Source organism: Sus scrofa, chromosome X, assembly GCF_000003025.6.
Source record: "Sus scrofa isolate TJ Tabasco breed Duroc chromosome X, Sscrofa11.1, whole genome shotgun sequence".
Classification (NCBI taxonomy): domain Eukaryota; kingdom Metazoa; phylum Chordata; class Mammalia; order Artiodactyla; family Suidae; genus Sus; species Sus scrofa.
The window spans coordinates 13,262,711-13,280,055 of NC_010461.5; the positions used below are offsets into that span (position 1 = coordinate 13,262,711).

Sequence of the window (17,345 nt, forward strand, 5' to 3'; positions counted from 1 at the left end):
GAAAGGCCTCAGGTTTTCCTTTGTGAACATTATTTTTGCTCCCCCTTCTTCCAGCAAATTGCTTGTTTATTATATTTTTGATATAGTTTGACACTATTTTCTTCCTTCCTTCCTTTCTTTCTTTCTTTCTTTCTTTCTTTCTTTCTTTCTTTCTTTCTTTCTTTCTTTCCTTCGTCCTTCCTTCCTTCCTTCCTTCCTTCCTTCCTTCCTTCCTTTCGTCCTTCCTTCCTTTCTTTCTTTCTTGTCTTTTTGGGGCCGCACCCACAGCATATGGAGATTCCCAGGGCAGGGGTTGACAGTTGGAACTGTAGCCACCGGCCTACGCCAGAGCCACAGCACCTCGGGATCCGAGCCTTGTCTGCAACCTACACCACAGCTCACAGCAACACGGATCCTTAACCCACTGAGCGAGGCCAGGAATTGAACCTGCGTCCTCATGGATGCTAGTCGGATTCGTTAACTGCTGAGCCGTGACGGGGACTCCAACACTGTGTTTTCTGCACTAATTTTTTTTAAGAAATGGAAGTATTACTTGTACATTTTTTAAAAAGTATAATGAAAAGCAGCGCATCTTTTCTCTTTTCCCAGGGGGAAATATTTCTATTTTGATTCTTCATAACTCTTTGAATACTATACAAATGGCAACTTTTTTTTTTTTGGCCATGCCTGAGGCATATAGAGGTTCTCAGGCCAGGGGCTGAACCCTTGCCACAGCAGTGATAACACCAGATCCTTATCCTGCTGCACCACCAGGGAACTTGTAAATTACAACTTTTAAAATACACCTTATTGAAGTAAAACACTCCAGAAAAGTATACAAATCATAAAGGTTTAGGCTAACTGAATTTTCATAAAGCGAACATCTGTATCAGCCCATCTAGGTCACCAAATAGGATGTTACCAGGCACTCCAGAAGGCCCTACCCCCAGTGGTAAGCAGCATCTTGATTTCTAGCACTGTTGGTTCACTTTGGCAGTTTTTAAACTTCATATGTAAATGGATTCCTTAGTGTGTTTTTTTCCTGGCACCTTCCTTACAACATGGTTTGAGACTCATCTGTGTCGTTGCATGTAGCTAGAACTTCTTCTCATTGCTGGATGGTATGAACACACTGTAGTGTATTCATTCGCCTGTTGATAGAAATTTGGGGTGATTTCATTTGGAGGAAATTATGAATAGCGCTGTTTTAAACATTCTTGGCCTTTGGCTGCATATCTGTACACACTAGGGTAAAATCCTTGGGGTGGAATTAACTGAGTTGGAGGGTATCCATATTGCAAAAGAGTTTTTAGAAGTGACTGTACCAGTTCTTGCAAAAGCACAGTATTTGGTTTATCAACATTAGACTACAAAAAGATAAGGATTTAGTTCTCTTAACCTCTCTGTGCCCTCCTCCTTTAAATTATTTTCAATTGGATAGGGTTATAATTTGAAATAATAAGTCTGTTTTATTAACTTTGTAAAGTAGCTTTTGCCCACTTTCGATAAGAGAAGGGTATTAGCCTCCTCGCTGTCAGTTGTATAAGAAAGGAAGAGTCCCTGTTTTGTACAGAGAGGAATGAACAGAATTAAAATTTGTGTTTCATATGACCAAGTAGTGTTAAAGGGGAAAAGCACCCCCATAAATGGGTTAAAAAGTATGATAGAGGAGTTCCCATTGTGTGTGGTTCAACGGGTTAGGAACCCAACATAGTGTCCATGAGAATGCAGGTTCGATCCCTGATCTCGATCAGTGGGTTAAGGATCTGTCTGGTGTTGCCACGAGCTGTGGTGTAGGTCACAGATGCAGCTCAGATCCCACATTGCTATATGGTTGCGGTGTAGACCGGCAGCTGCAGCTCTGATTCAACCCCTAGCCTGGGAACTTCCATATGTTGCGAATGCACCCTAAAAAGAAAAGAAAAAAGTGTGATAGAAAGGGAGTTCCTTGGTGGTGCAGTGGGTTAAGGATCTGGTGCTGTCAGTACAGTGGCTTGGGTCACTGCCCTGATGTGGGTTTGATCCCTGGCCTGGGAACTTCGACATGCCAGAACAAAAAATTAAAAAAATAAGGAGTATGAGAGCATAGAGAGTAAGGTTAAATTACTGTTTCAAGAGTAAAACACTAGAATGAAGCCGTCTCTCCCATACCAACTATCTGTATTTGTTAGGGCAGGGATAGCTGCTTAAAACATAAGTCTCAAAATGTATGTGCCTTCGTATGAGAGAAATTTTTTTTTTTTCTTCTAATAGTCCAGTGTGGATGTTCTTAGGAAGAAGGGTGGCTTTCCTTGCTCATGTTTATGAGGTTTGGGGCCCAGGCTGCTTTCATCCTGTGGCTCTGCTGCCTCTTAGGGTCTTGCAGACCATGTGTCCAGCCCCAGTGAGAGAAAGAGCTTGTGCTTCTAAGCAGAAAAGTTTTATTGCAGAAGGGAAAGTCGTCACCTGGGATCACATGTTATTGCTGGGAACTTCACAGGGGACCCCAGCCCGATGTTAGGGTTCTAGTCTGAGCACTTGGCCAGCAGTACCAGCTCCGCAGGATATTGGAGGAGTGTGGGTTTTTGCTGGATAGCTAGTGAGCCATCTCAGTGGTACCATCTCCTTGAGGACCTGACCAAAATAGTTAACATTTGTTAATTTGGGATGGTTTTCTTTTAAGATGCTAATTATTTTACTTTATTTTTTTGTCTTTTGAGGGCCGCACCTGTGGCATATGGAGGTGCCCATGCTAGGGGACGAATTGGAGCTGTAGCCGCAGGCCTACGCCACAGTGACAGCAACGTCAGGTCTGAGCCGCTTCTATGACCTACACCACAGCTCTCGGCATCGCCAGGTCCTTAACCCACGGAGCGAGGCCAGGGATGGAACCCGAAACCTCATGGTTCCTAGTCAGATTCGTTTCTGCTGCATCACGACAGGACCTCCTCAAGATTTTTTCATTTTAAAATTTAAAAAGCACAAAATGTTAAAGAGCATGATTTTTCCTGTGGTTTCTTCTGTTTTTGTCTCTATGACTCTCATTTCTGAGCCAAGTTTCCTTCAAAACGCAACATTGTTAGAATTAGTCTATTTTATCAGTGGTATTTTCTAGTATTTCTTTTTTTTTTGTCTTTTGTCTTTTGTCTTGTTGTTGTTGTTGTTGCTATTTCTTGGGCTGCTCCCGCGGCATATGGAGGTTCCCAGGCTAGGAGTTGAATCAGAGCTGTAGCCACCGGCCTACGCCAGAGCCACAGCAATGCGGGATCCGAGCCGTGTCTGCAACCTACACCACAGCTCAGGGCAACGCCGGATCGTTAACCCACTGAGCAAGGGCAGGGACCGAACCCGCAGCCTCATGGTTCCTAGTCGGGTTCGTTAACCACTGCGCCACGACGGGAACTCCTCTAGTATTTCTTAATGGTATTTTTGAGCCAAGGTAAAGATCTCCAAGATATATATATATTTTTTTAATGGCCACACTCACGGCATATGGAAGTTCCTGGGCCAGGGCAACACCAAATCCTTTAACCCACTGTCTCAGGCCAGGGATCAAACCGCACCTCTGCAGAACCCAAGCCGCTGCAATAGGATTCTTAACCCACTGACTACATCACATTGGAAACTCTCAGTGACGAATTTTTATAAGGAAATAAGTTTATTTTTTATTGGCCAGGGCACTATCATGACATGATACTTTTTTGCTGGGGGTGGGTAGGGGGTAAATTTAGATGTAACAACTAAATAGCATTTCTTGCTTCTTTTGGTACTACTTAGCCGTGTGATTTGTCTTCTGTTTTGTTTTACTTTTGTTAGGGCCGCACCTGTGGCATATGGAGGATCCCAGGCGAGGGGTCAAATCAGAGCTAGACAACCGCCAGCCTACACTACAGCCACAGCCACGCCAGATCCGAGCTGCATCTGCAATCTGCACCACAGCTCGTGGCAATGCCAGATCCTTAACGCAGTGATCAAGGCCAGGGATCGAACCCACATCTTCATTGATGCTAGACAGATTCTTTTCTGCTGTGCCACACCGGGGACTCCTGTGTGATTTGTTTTAACTTAAATTTTCTTACTCTTTACAGTTAGGTCACCTCTCAGTGATGCTTAGAAACTACCATATTTATATCACTATAACAAAGCACTGAGAAAATAAAGCTGTCACCCTATGAAGTGCAGTTGACTGTATTGATTACATTTGATTTACTCCCCCTTTGCATCTTTTTTCTCCTTCTCCTCCCTTCTAGTTTGTGATGGGCACAATGGAAGAAGCTGGAATGTGCGGGCTAGCGGTGAAAGCGGACATGTTGCATAACTCTCAGCCGAATGATATTCTTCAGCATCAGGATTCACATTGTGGTGGCACAAGTAACAGGCACGCATTGGAAGAGGATGCCAGCAGTGACTTTATAACAAAGAGCAGGAGTTTGGTGAGCCCGGCGTACTGCACACAAGAGTCAAGGGAGGAAATTCCTGGGCGAGAGGCTCGAACAGATCCCCCCGATGGTCAGCAAGATTCAGAGTGCAGCAGGAGCAAAGAAAAAACCTTAGGTAACAGCCTTTGCTCAGGGGTTGGGTGTTTGACACGTTGCTCATGTGACTTGTATTTTCTGCAGCACAGGTGGTCATGAGTGTGGCCAGTGTCGAGGTCCCTGTTGCTCAGCTAATCCATCCATCCGCTGTGTCTAGTGGGGCAGGCAGCCTGTCCGCTGCAGTGCTGTGCAGGAGGCCAGGGCGGCAGACTCAAGGGTATTTGTCTCTCAGTAATCAAGAGTTGGCTCTTGTGGAAAAAATATGAGGTCCACCTGACAGAAGCTTCTTGCTTGATTTCCCCCCCCACCCCGTACAGCATGGGGATCAAGTTACTCTTACATGTATACATTTTTTTTCCCCACCCTTTGTTCTGTTCAATAGGAGTATCTAGACATAGTTCTCAGTGCTACTCAGCAGGATCTCCTTGTAAATCTATTCTGAGTTGTATCTGATAACCCCATTACTTTCATCTTTAATGTAGTCTGACTAAAGTTTACAGTGAAAACTCTATTTGATCGTTTATTTTAAAACTAGTCACAAAAATTTAGAGACAACATACTGTTACATGAAGTCCGGAAAGTAGGTTAAGACTGGTTTTCAAGGATATGTCTTCTTTGTCCTGCTTTGCCTGAGATCTAGGACTAAAAATGTAGTATGTTAATTAAATCTCATTATGAAATCAGAATTCCCCTTTTAATTTAAGCTTACTGGTTGCTCTACATTTTCTTTATACCCATTATGCCAGAGGTTCATATATGGTTTTCTGTCTGCTGAGTTGGAATGATCCTTCTTATTAAATCTATTTTCTATTAACTTAGAAAACTTTAGAAAAATGTATAGAAATACAAAAAAAATGATTTTAATTCCTTACACACGACACATGTCTTCAAAATCAGCAATCCCAGTTAAATGTGTAAATGCAGATGGAATCTTAAAAACGTTACATATGATGTTACCATGTGACCCAGCAGTTCTGCCTCTAGTTATGTTCCCAAGAGGGTTGGAAACCTGCCCGTGAGTACTCGAGGCGGTGCCCGTGAGTACTTGAGGCGGCTTTGTGCACAGTAGCCAAAAAGTGGAAACAGTACTTTACTTACCATCAGCTGATGGTTGGAGAAACAGAATGTGTGCTCTGTCTGTACAATGGAATATTCAGCCCTAGAGAGGAAGGAAGTACTGGTGTATTGTGGGTGAACCTTGAAAATACTATGCTGAGTGAAAGAAACCAGACTACGTGATTCCAGTCTCTGGAGTGTCTGGAATTGGCACATCCATAGAAACAGGAAGAGTAGTGGTTGCCGGGGGCCTGGAGGAGGGGGTGTGGGGAGGGACTGCTCGTGGGCACGGAGGTGGTGATGAAAATGTTCTGGAATTAGTGGGGAGAGTTGTATCCCTTGGTGATACCCTCAATCGCGCCCTTGCAAAAGGTGAATTTTATGATATGTGCATCATGTATCAGAAAAAAACAGATGGAGTATGAGTTTAAAAATCTTCACCAAAATTGCAGGCTGCTTTATAGTTATTTCTAATCATATTCAGTAATCATGTTGAGTCATCTCTTAAAATTCGTACCAATCTTGGCCTGAGTGAGAGGATTTGTTACTAACATTTTCTCTGGATAGAAAAGGCTTCTGTCTTGAAACTAGCCTGTTTGGGAAAAAAAAAAAGAAAAAGAAAAGAAATTAGCCTGTTTGTTTTCCTCCTAATGGTCTATACACCATGTACCAAAGTCATTTTCACATGCTCCCCCCGCCCCCCTTTTAGGGCTGAACCCACGGCATGTGGAGGTTCCTAGGCTGGGGGTCAAATCAGAACTGTAGCCGCCAGCCTCCCCCACAGCCACAGCAACGCCAGATCCGAGCTGCATATGCCACCTACACCACAGCTCACGGCAACGCCAGATCCTTAACCCACTGAGCGAGGCCAGGGATTGAACCCATATCCTCATGGATACTAGGTGGGTTCTTAACCCGCCAAGCGATGACAGGAACTCCTACCTTTTTTTTTCTTTTGGCTATAATCATGACATGTGAAAGTTCCTGGGCCAGGGATCAAACCCATGCCGCAGTGACTTGCGCCACATCTGCAGCAAAGTCATTGTTAACCCAGTGTGCCACACAAGGACTTCCTCATTTACTTTTTTTTTTTTTTTTTTATGTCCACACATGCCACATATGGAAGTTCCTTGGGCTAGGGGTCAAATCAGACCTGCACTGAGGCCACAGCAACACCAGATGCAAGCCACACCTGCGACCTATACTACAGCTGTGGCAATGCTGGATCCTTAACCCACCGAGTGAGGCCAGGGATCGAACCCCACATTCACATGGACACTAAGTTGGGTTTTTGGTTTTTTTTTTTGCTTTTTTTTTTTAGGGCTGCACCTGTGGCATATGGAAGTTCCCAGGCTAGGGGTCAAATCAGAACTATAGCTGCCGGCCTACACCACAGCCGCAGCAACAGCAACATGGGATTCAAGCTGCATCTGCAATGTACACCACAGCTCATGGCAATGCCAGATCCTTAACCCACTGAGCGAGGCCAGGGATTGAACCCACATCTTTATGGATCCTAGTCAGGTTCATCAACCACTGAGCTGTGAAGGCAACTCCCTATGTTGGGTTCTTAACCCACTGAGCCATAACAGGAACACCTCATCTACGAATTTTAATGAAATACTGTTCATGAAGAATGAACATTACAAAAGATGAAAGTGGTACCTACTACCCAACTTAAGAAATAAAGCATAGTACTTCTTTTGAAACCCCATTTGTCCTCTCCTGTCTTAGCCACCTGCTTCTCCCTGCCAAAGTCCTGAAAATACTGTTCAGCTCTTTTTCCCAAGGGAAGAACCATCTTGACATCCTTTTTAAAAAAAAAAAAAAATACTGAACTTGATTAACACATGGAATATGCTTGCTAAATCATCAGAAGGTATTTAAATTGCTCAAAGGAAAAGATGTGTGTCATCAGTGATTATGGGTGTCTTAGGCAGAGAATACCCACAGAAATTGGCTTTGAACTTCCTTCTTTGTGCTTACTTGGTTAGGAGGAAGCTTTTAAAAATATTCTGCCCTTTGTTAAGTTGCCCTTCGTCTTAACTTGGTATGAGTGGTTATGCAAGGAAGTTTCTAAGCCTTCAGCACGAGTTCTTTTTACAAATAGCGCGCAGGGCTCGTGAGTGAAGACATTCGGGGTGGAGGTGGGGAGGAAGGGATTCCTTTTGATCCAAATTTTCGAAATAGCTTTCTTCATTTAGCTCATAATCTCTCTTTCTAGTTATAGCAGAAATTATTTTACTCTGGATGTCAGAACATTTCAGGAAGTGTTACTTAGAATTTATAGGTTAGATTTGATTGCATTCTCCTTCTGAGACTTATTTCTTATTTTGCTAATTATCAGGAAAAGAAGTTTTATTATTGATGCAAGCCCTAAACACCCTTTCAACTCCAGAAGAGAAGCTGGCAGCTCTCTGTAAGAAATATGCTGACCTTGTGAGTATTAAATGGAGGGAATGAGATCCATGTAAAATATAGCAAAGTTTATATGTGGTTTTAAAATACAATTTTGATGCAGCTTGAAATGTAAAATTATGTTTTATTCCAGAATTGAAGGGGAGAATCTACTTTCTTAGGGGCTTTTTGTTGCTTGTAAGACTTAGTTTTTTTTGGTTTTTTGTTTTTTGTCTTTTTAGGGCCATAGGTGTGGCATATGGAGCTTCCCAGGCCAGGGGTGGAATTGGGAGCTATAGCTGCACACCCACGCCATAGCCGCAGCCACGTGGGATCTGAGCCGCATCTGTGACCTACATCCCAGCTCACGGCAACACCGGATCCTTAACCCACTGCGTGAGGCCAGGGATTGAACCCGTGTCCTCATGGATACTAGTCGTGTTCGTAACCCACTAAGCCACAACAGGAACTCGTGAGTTCCTTTTATAAGGTGATATATAGAGCGTTAGAATACTAAGCCACAGCATAGGTATTCTAACACTCAGTATTTCTGAGTCTACCTTTTCCATTCCTGTGTTGCGATGCTTTAGATGCCAGTCAGTTGTAGTGTCGTCGTTCCTGTATTTAACTTTTCCTGAAGGAATGCTAGAGCTTACGGCTCTACTGAAGGAGTCTACTGAAACAATACTGCACCTCAGGAAATAGTTGTTTAGCATCCACTATGGGCCAGGCATTCCTTTTTCCATCTTCCAAAGAAATTGACCTCATTTGTTCTGGGCCTGTGTTATTCCAAGTAGCATTAATTCTCTTTGTAAAATTATGAAAGCATTCTCAATATAGGACCACTGGCATCCTATTTTAATTGAAGCATGGGAATGTCTCAGAACCCTTTGAATTAAGGGTTGTAAGAAACTTTTAGAATGAGTGGTTCCAATATGCTAAATTAATGTAATTTGTGAAAGACTTAGGTGAATTATTATGGACAATTTTTATGCATTTTCATCTGTTGTTAAAGCAGTTATCTATGTCATAAACACTACTTTTTGTTAATGACCAGCTTTTGAAAATGAATTATTACTCAAAGAATTACAGTTACTTTCCTTCAGTTTTCAACAGAGTCCAAGTATCCCCTCACTTAGCTGGCGCTCAACAGTCAGAGCAGCAGGAACCCCTCCGCCTCAATGAGAACGGCCTACAGCAGTCACAGGGCAAAGGTGGCAGAAAACTCAACGGGGAGGTCCAGTTGCCGGCTTTAGGAAAGCCGTGCTTCCTATGGAAGGCAGTCCCGGTGACAGGTGGTGGGAAAAGAGGACAAAAACAGGAGCTCCCTGCTGGCCAGTGGGTTAAGGATCCAACATTGTCACTGCTGTGGCTCTGGTTACTGCTGTGGCACAGGTTTGATCTCTGGCCTGGGAACTTCCACATTCCTCGGGCACAGCCAAAGAAAAAAAGGTGTGTGTGTGGTGGGGGGGGGAAATTGGAGAAAAGAGTAAAAAAGAAAAAAGCAGTATAGCAGGTTAGCTCCTTGACCCAGTGTTGTGACAACAGGGGACAGTCCTACACGGATTAGAAGAATAGGCACATAGTTGCCTGGGGCAGTCCTTCTTAGACTTGCACAGATATCGGGACTTCTGGTCAAAGGCACCTTGTGTTTCTGGTGGGCCTGGGCTGGGGCCTGAGAGTCTGTGTTTCAAGAGGCTCCCAAGTGAGGTTGATGGTGGTGCCATCAGCCCTTGGGTCACACTTTTTAAGTAGCAAAGGTGTAGGATGTGTTGTTTGTCGCATTTGTTTTGTGTGTGTGTGTGAGTGTGAGTGAAGGGTATGGTTATTTTTTTTAAAGTACCAGTAATAATCTCTCCATTCATTATAGGATGTGACACGTTGAATACCTGCTTATTGAGCGACCTCTTTAATTAGATTTGTGCTGAGCATATGAAGGACGGAACATGTACTGTTTTCAGAAAATGTAATGAAACTTTGGTTGTTGGTTTTTTCTTTTTTTGCCTTTTAGGGCCACACCTGCGGCATATGGAAGTTCCCAGGCTAGGGGTCGAATTTGATCCGTAGCAGCCGGCCTGCGCCACAGCAACAGCAATGCCAGATCTGAGCCGCATCTGCGACCTACACCACAGCTCGTGGCAACACCAGATCCTTAACCTACTGAGCGAGGCCAGGGATCGAACCTGCAACCTCATGGTTACTAGTTGGATTCGTTAACCACTGAGCCACGACCAGAACTCTGAAACTTTGTTTCTTGAAACAGCAGTCATTTCTTCTGAAAGGTTGAGTATATGGGTTATTGGTGGTGAGATCATTAAAGGAGTAGCCTTTTCCTAAGGATTGTTCAGACAACTTCCCTTTTGCCGTCAGTGTCCTCTGTCCTTTTTGTGATAGCATCGTCTGACCCCCTGGTGCTTGTGGTTCAGGCATGGAAAAGGCATGTAGGGCAGCTGGAGTGGTGCAGGGCTGAAATCGAGATTGTCCCTTGGGGAGGTCTTGTGGCCGTGACACTCCGCAGAGAACATGGCTTTAGGAGGTCATCACATTTTACTTGCTACCGTACCATCAGCCACGTTGGACTAGCTACCATGTGGTACCGTTAGGCCTCTCCTGGGGTCCCTCAGTACGTTATGGTGCTCATCTTTCCCACGCCCTAGTTTGTGTGGATTACTAGAGTGTGGGAGTAAATCTTGATTATCCGGTTGGGTAGGTATATCTTCATCAGAAGTATCTTGACTGTTCTTGACTTTTTGACTGTCTATAATATTTTAGCTTCAATGTATTAATTTCATTGGAAAGAATAACCCTTGGGAATTTTGAAGAGCATTGTATGGAATTTATAGTTGCATTTAGGGGAGAATTACCATCCTTATGAAATTAATGGAGCTTAAAAAGTGGATATCCTTATGGGGGGAGAAATGAAATTAGATCCTAAATTAGATTAGATTACACACTGTACACAATGATCAATTCCAAATGGATTATGGACTTAAATGATATTTTTAGATATCATTTAAATATGTTAACAGGTGAATATTCTTCTAAACTTGGTTTAAGAGAAGGATTTCTTAATCTTTTTTTTTTTTTTTTTTCTTTCCACACTCACAGCATGTGGAAGTTTCTGGGCCAGTGATTACACCCAAGCTGCAACGGTGACAACACTGGATCCTTAACACACTGAGCCACAAGGGAACTCCAAGAGAAGGATTTCTTATGACAGAAAGCACTGTCAAAAGAAAAGGTTGCAGGACTTGCTGTTGTGTTGCAGTGTAAGTAAATCCGACCAGTATCCATGAGGAAGCAGGTTTGATCCCTGGCCTCGCTCAGTAGGTTAAGGATCCAGCATTGCCTTGAGCTGTGTGTGGTGTGGGTCTCATGTGGCTCGGATCCGGCGTGGCTGTGGCTGTGTTGTAGGCCGGCAGCTGTAGCTCTGATTGGATGCCTAGCCTGGGAACCTCCATGTGCCGTGGGAGCAGCCCTAAAAAGACAAAAAAAAGTACATAAAGGTATGAAGCGATGTTTGACTATGTGAATAATCAGGGAAATGCAAGCCAGGAACACTGAGATGCTATGTCATGTCCATTGTAAGTGGTGTAAATGAAGACTTGGGATCGTGTGACGTTTTGGAGAAGGAGTGCATCTACATAATTTCTTTAAAATTGCCAATGGAATTTAGAAGATTTATTTATTTATAAATAAATAAATTTGCATCCTGGAGAAAGTCTTGCATGGTGTATATACCAGGGGCACGTGTGAGAATGTTGGAATTGTGAGTCATAGAACCTGTAAACAACCCGAATGTCCTCTCGTAAGAGCCTGGGTCAACAAAGTGTATCGTGTCCTGTATGTTTTTGGGTAAGTGGAATATTATACAACCTGTGAGCCAAGGCTGGCAAGGCCTGTTTTCGTATTGCCCACAAGCTAAAAATGGTTTTACTTAAGATGTCGATGACACAACAGACACCAGATGTGGTCTGCGAGGCCTAAGATACTTTCTGGCCATTTACAGAATTAAGTTTGCCGTTCCCTGCTCTCTAGCTACACACACGCAATCTGGATGAGCCCTTGCAGTGTCATCTGTGGCTGCTCTCCAAACCAGTAGCCATTTAAGCTTGAATTCGTTTAAATTAAAGAAGGTTAGAACCTTTTTTTTCCTCAGTTACAGTAGCCACAGTAAAGTCAACTTGAACCAAAACCATTTCTTCAGAACCACACGCAGATGATATGAAATACAAAGGGTAACAAAGCAGAGCTCAGGGCAGTGGCTACCGTGAGGGGTGGGGGGGGAGTTCCCGTCCTCAGTGGAGTCACTGCTCCTATGTGCACGTCCCATGGTCCAGAGCAAGATCACCTAAGGAGAGTATTTTACACAAAATCATTCTCTGGTGGGAATTTCTGTCAGGGTGTTCTGAATAGCTGTGAGCCGCTGGCCTGTAAGCATGCGCGGTGTGTTTTGACAGGCCTCAAGGTGTCGCTCTTGCTCTCTTAATGGTGACTCAGCATCCTTCTGCGACAGGTCAGTAAGGCTGCCATCTTACCAGTTACGAGTTGATTTAACCTTGAGACAAGTTGATTTAACCTTGAGACGGGCACATTTGCTTCAAACCTAGAATTGCAGTGATCCCCTTCTCACTTGCAAAGAGCTTCGAGTGCTGCTTACTGAGTTCTAATTTGAAAGATTGTTTGAATAAAGTAGCTTGTGTTTTTCAGGAAAATAAAACTTGATTGTGTTGATTCCTAAAAAGCTTTCTAAAACATCATTTTTTTGTTGTTTTTAATAAATAAATGAAGAGATTGAGATTTTTTTTCCTGGGCGTTCCCGTTGTGGCTCAGCAGAAATGAATCCGACTAGGAACCATGAGGTTGCAGGTTCGATCCCTGGCCTCACTCAGTGGGTTAAAGATCCGGTGGTGCCACGAGCTGTGGTGTAGGTTACAGATGCAGCTCGGATTCCGTGTGGCTGTGGTATAGACCTGCACCTGCAGCTCTCATTTGACCCCTAGCCTGGGAACTTCCATATGCCATGGCTGTGGCCCTAAAAAGTAAAAACAAAAACAAAACAAACCTTTTTTTTTTTTTTTTTTTGGCTGCCTTTGCTGTCACGATGGGAAAAGAGAAAAGATTGGCCGAGCAGCCTGGTGTGAAACCATTTAAATGTGACACTACAGTCCTGTCTCTGCTGTAGTTCTTACTCTAATTCTTCCTACCATAACTCAAGGGTTTTCACCGCACTTCCTAAATGTGAAGTACTTCTTAATTGTAGCTGGAGGAGAGCAGGAACGTTCAGAAGCAAATGAAAATTCTACAGAAGAAGCAAGCCCAGATCGTGAAAGAGAAGGTTCACTTGCAGAGTGAACACAGCAAGGCCATCTTGGCAAGAAGCAAACTCGAGTCTCTTTGCAGGGAGCTTCAGCGGCACAATAAGACGTTAAAGGTGAGTCAGGTCCTTTTCCTCTTGTTCAGGAGGGGCTGACTTAGCTTGATGTATGCTCACCTCGTACCTGCTTGAAATAAATCCTGTCTCTTTGTGGACACGGGGACGTGCCCTCTTTCCCTTTTGCTCGGCCTGAAGCTTCTTAACTCACCTCCTACTTGCTTCTGCGGCGTCTAGATGAGGTGGGTGTTTAGATGGTAGGTTTCCTGCTTGGAGCCGGGGCGTGGGAAGGTCAAAGTTGCCAGTTTCTGCTGAGCACTGAGGTTGTTCATTAGCATGTATGAAAAGGGGGCAAAACAAGAAACTGAGTAGGAGCAGCCTTGAGGCGGAACGAGTCTGGGAAGCTGAGCTCCTCAAGGGCTGTTCACTGGCCACATTGCCAGGCACCCGTATCCCTCCCGGCGCCAAGTACTTTAGAGTAGAAGGGCGCTCACACTTCGGCTGATTCAAAAGGAGGGAGCAGGTACCCAGAGTTTCAGCGGGACCGGCAGGGCAGCAAGGGCAAATGGCAGAGACCGGGGCGGGCCTGTCCCCGAGTGCAGACGCCACACCGTGGCACGGGCCCAAGTCCTAGACGACAGGAGCCCCCAGGACATGGATCTCCACCTGACGTGGGAGCCCTTCGTTGTTGTTTGCTTCGGACTCCTTGGCTGTCGGTGTTCATGAAAGCGAGTGGTATTTTTCCCCCTAGCGGTCCACACTGCGGCCTGGTAGTGGTTTGCACGGGTGAAGGTGTCTCAGTACTTGTAGCCGAGCAAGAGTTGGCAGTGAGCGTTTGGGGCACTGATTGCTTTGGTCCCCTGCTGTCTAGGGAGCAGAGGGCCTGACCCAGAACGTGAGGTGCAGGAAGGGATCCTGTCTTCAGGCCGATTTCAGACGCTCTCCTGTGAGACCAGCGAGGGAGGGCATCTGCGAACCCAGCCTGGAGGGAGCTGGCTGCGTGGACGAGGGCAGGGGGCGGGTGGGGGCGGCGGAGCCCTCGCGCTAAAGCAGGGCCGTCCTCGTCGCTCTGATCCTCTGCCCGGGAGAAGCTGCTTGCTTTTCCGTGAGGGCTCACAAAGGAGGAGGAGGCCTTCTGGCTGGGAGGGCCCCCTTCGGGGCGGCAGTGAGCGAGCCCGTGGCCCGCAGCGCCGTGTGGGAGCGTCCGACCTGTGGTCTGCGCTGTTAACCCGAGCTGTTTGGGCTCCTAAGGAAGAAAACATGCAGCAGGCGCGAGAGGAGGAGGAAAGACGGAAGGAAGCCACGGCGCACTTCCAGATGACGCTGAATGAGATCCAGGCGCAGCTGGAGCAGCACGACCTGCACAACGCCAAGCTCCGCCAGGAGAACATGGAGCTGGGAGAGAAGCTCAAGAAGCTCATCGAGCAGTACGCGCTGCGGGAGGAGGTAGGCGCCCCCGGGCGGCCCGGGCCCCCGGGGTGGAAGCCGGCTCTGGGATCCAGCTTTAGGAGCTCGGCGCGTGCCTGGTGGACGCCGGGCCTTGCTCAGCAAAGGCTCCGGCTCCTCGCGAGCAGGCTTCTTGGGGGGCGTCCCTCCATGGCCCAGAAGCCAGTGGATGCGGGCTCCTGAGGCGGTTTCTTGGAGTCGGGTTAAGCCCTCCTGGCCTTCATGGGATCCTGGAAGGTGGGGATTTTAGCAAGCATCTTTTTCCCCCTTGTCTGGACTAATGATGAATAATAAATATCCGGCCCCCGAACACCCCGTATTTCAGACATCGCTGATCATCTGTACAGTCTGTACTGTCACTGCATTATACTGATGTTTCCGTTTTTTGTTGTTTTTTTTTTTTTTTAATAAGCGGGACTTTTATACTCTTTGGGGGAAAAAAGATCTGTTTCTAAACCTCTACACACCCCAGTTGAAGTCAGAAGTTTACTGAAGGGATCTAGGGTCACTCATGCTGCAAAGACTTAGAAGCTAGTTGGGAAATCTGGACATGGTGTCTAGATTAAATGCAAATAGGTGATAATATGCTTTTGAAAAAAATTATAGTTGATTTACAGTGTTGTGTTTTAGATGTACAGCAAAGTGATTCCGTTACACATACCTTGTTTTGTTCAGGTTCTTTTAGGTTGTTGTAAAGTACCGAGGAGAGTTCCCTGTGCTCGACAGTAGGTCCTCGTTGTTTATTTTATATGTATCAGTGTGCATCTGTTAATCCCACACTCCTAATTTATCCCCCTCCCCATAATGTGCTTTCTAAGGTTCCTTCTAAAAAGGTCAAATGGGCAGGAATAAAGAGTCGGGCTTTTTAACTGTTCCATCCCCTGCCTTTGTTAGTAAAATGTTCTTTTATGGGTGTTTGATCTGTTATACAGACTAGCCGATTTGAAGGGTAAAAAAAAAGATTGTGCTGTCTCTGTGGGTTATCTTATCCAGTTGTTTTTCTTTTTCGGGTTTTTTTTTTTTTTTTTTTCTTTTTTCTTTTTTTCTTTTCTGTACCTACAGCATGTGAAAATTCCTGGGCCAGGGATTGAACCTGCACCACAGCAGTGACCCAGGCCACTGCAGTGACAATAGATTCTTAACCCACTGAGCCAGAAGGGAGCTCTCACTCAGTTTTTGAGACAAACTTCAGATTATATTAGAGTTCTACATACGGCCAGCCCTTCCAAAAGATTTGAAAAAAACTTGCTGCTTTTGGCTTATTACCTTTTGTTTTTTTTTTTTTTTTTTTTTTGTCTTTTGTCTTTTTTGTTATTGTTGTTGTTGTTATTGTTGCTTATTTCTTGGGCCGCTCCCGCGGCATATGGAGGTTCCCCGGCTAGGAGTCAAATCGGAGCTGTAGCCACTGGCCTACGCCAGAGCCACAGGCATATGGAGGTTCCCCGGCTAGGGGTCAAATCGGAGCTGTAGCCACTGGCCTACGCCAGAGCCACAGCAACGCGGGATCCGAGCCGTGTCTGCAACCTACACCACAGCTCACGGCAACGCCGGATCGTTAACCCACTGAGCAAGGGCAGGGATCGAACCCGCAACCTCATGGTTCCTAGTCGGATTCGTTAACCACTGCACCACGATGGGAACTCCACCTTTTGTTTTTTTTCCAATGGAAAATTACGAACAAAAGTAGAGACCGTATCACTTGGCTTCAGCAGATGAAACCATAGCTTGAGCTGTATTCCCATCACCTTCCCCTGGGTTATTTCGAAGCAAATCCAAGTTATCAGTCCATTCATATATATTTGAGGGGACACCTCAAAAGTTGAAGGATTCGTTTTTGGTGTGACCCCAGTATACTATTTTCAAACCTGAAAAATTAACATTAATTATTAAATAGTCATTTTTTAAATTTTTCATCGATTGTCTTCTCCCCCCCCTTTTTCCTTTTTCCTTTTATGTATTTATTTATTTTCCTTGTTTTTTTTTTTTTAGGGCCACACCCACGGCATAAGGAGGTTCCCAGGCTAGGGATCGAAATCAGCTACAGCTGCCGGCCTACACCACAGCCACAGCCACGCCAGATCCGAGCCGCATCTGCGACCTACACCAGAGCTCACGGCCACACCGGATCCTTAACCCACTGAACGAGGTCAGGGATCAAACCCGCAACCTCATGGTTCCTAGTTGGATTCGTTTCTGCTGCGCCACGACAGGAACTCCCTCCTTTGTCTTTTTAGGGCGGCACCGGCGCATGTGCTAGTTCCCCGGGTTAGGGGTTGAATAGGAGCTGCAGCTGCTGGCCTGCGCCACAGCGCCACATTGAGCTGCATCTTTGACCTACACCTAGCTTGCAACAACGCCGGATCCTTAACCCACTGAGTGAAGTGAGGCCAGGTTCCTCAGGGATACTAGTCGGGTTCTTAACCCGCGGAGCCACAACAGGAACTCCCCCTCCCCACTTTTTTAAAGCTGTATGACTCAAGATCCAAGCTCATCTCTTTTCACTGGTTGATATCTCGGATTCGTTTCCGCTGTGCCACGACGGGAACTCCCTCCTTTGTCTTTTTAGGGCCACACCCACA

The 17,345-nt window shown here is 45.4% G+C and overlaps 1 protein-coding gene across 2 annotated transcripts in view; it reads left to right on the forward strand.

Moving 5' to 3' along the window:
* TXLNG (taxilin gamma) overlaps positions 1-17,345 on the forward strand; it is a 62,692-nt gene that overhangs the window by 33,031 nt on the left and 12,316 nt on the right. For both annotated transcript variants that reach the window (XM_013985941.2, XM_003134955.6), the window contains exons 2-5: positions 4,209-4,512; positions 7,897-7,988; positions 13,210-13,380; positions 14,572-14,766. In XM_013985941.2, coding sequence (XP_013841395.1) covers positions 4,209-4,512; positions 7,897-7,988; positions 13,210-13,380; positions 14,572-14,766 — 762 coding nt within the window. The remainder of the gene's footprint in view (positions 1-4,208; positions 4,513-7,896; positions 7,989-13,209; positions 13,381-14,571; positions 14,767-17,345) is intronic.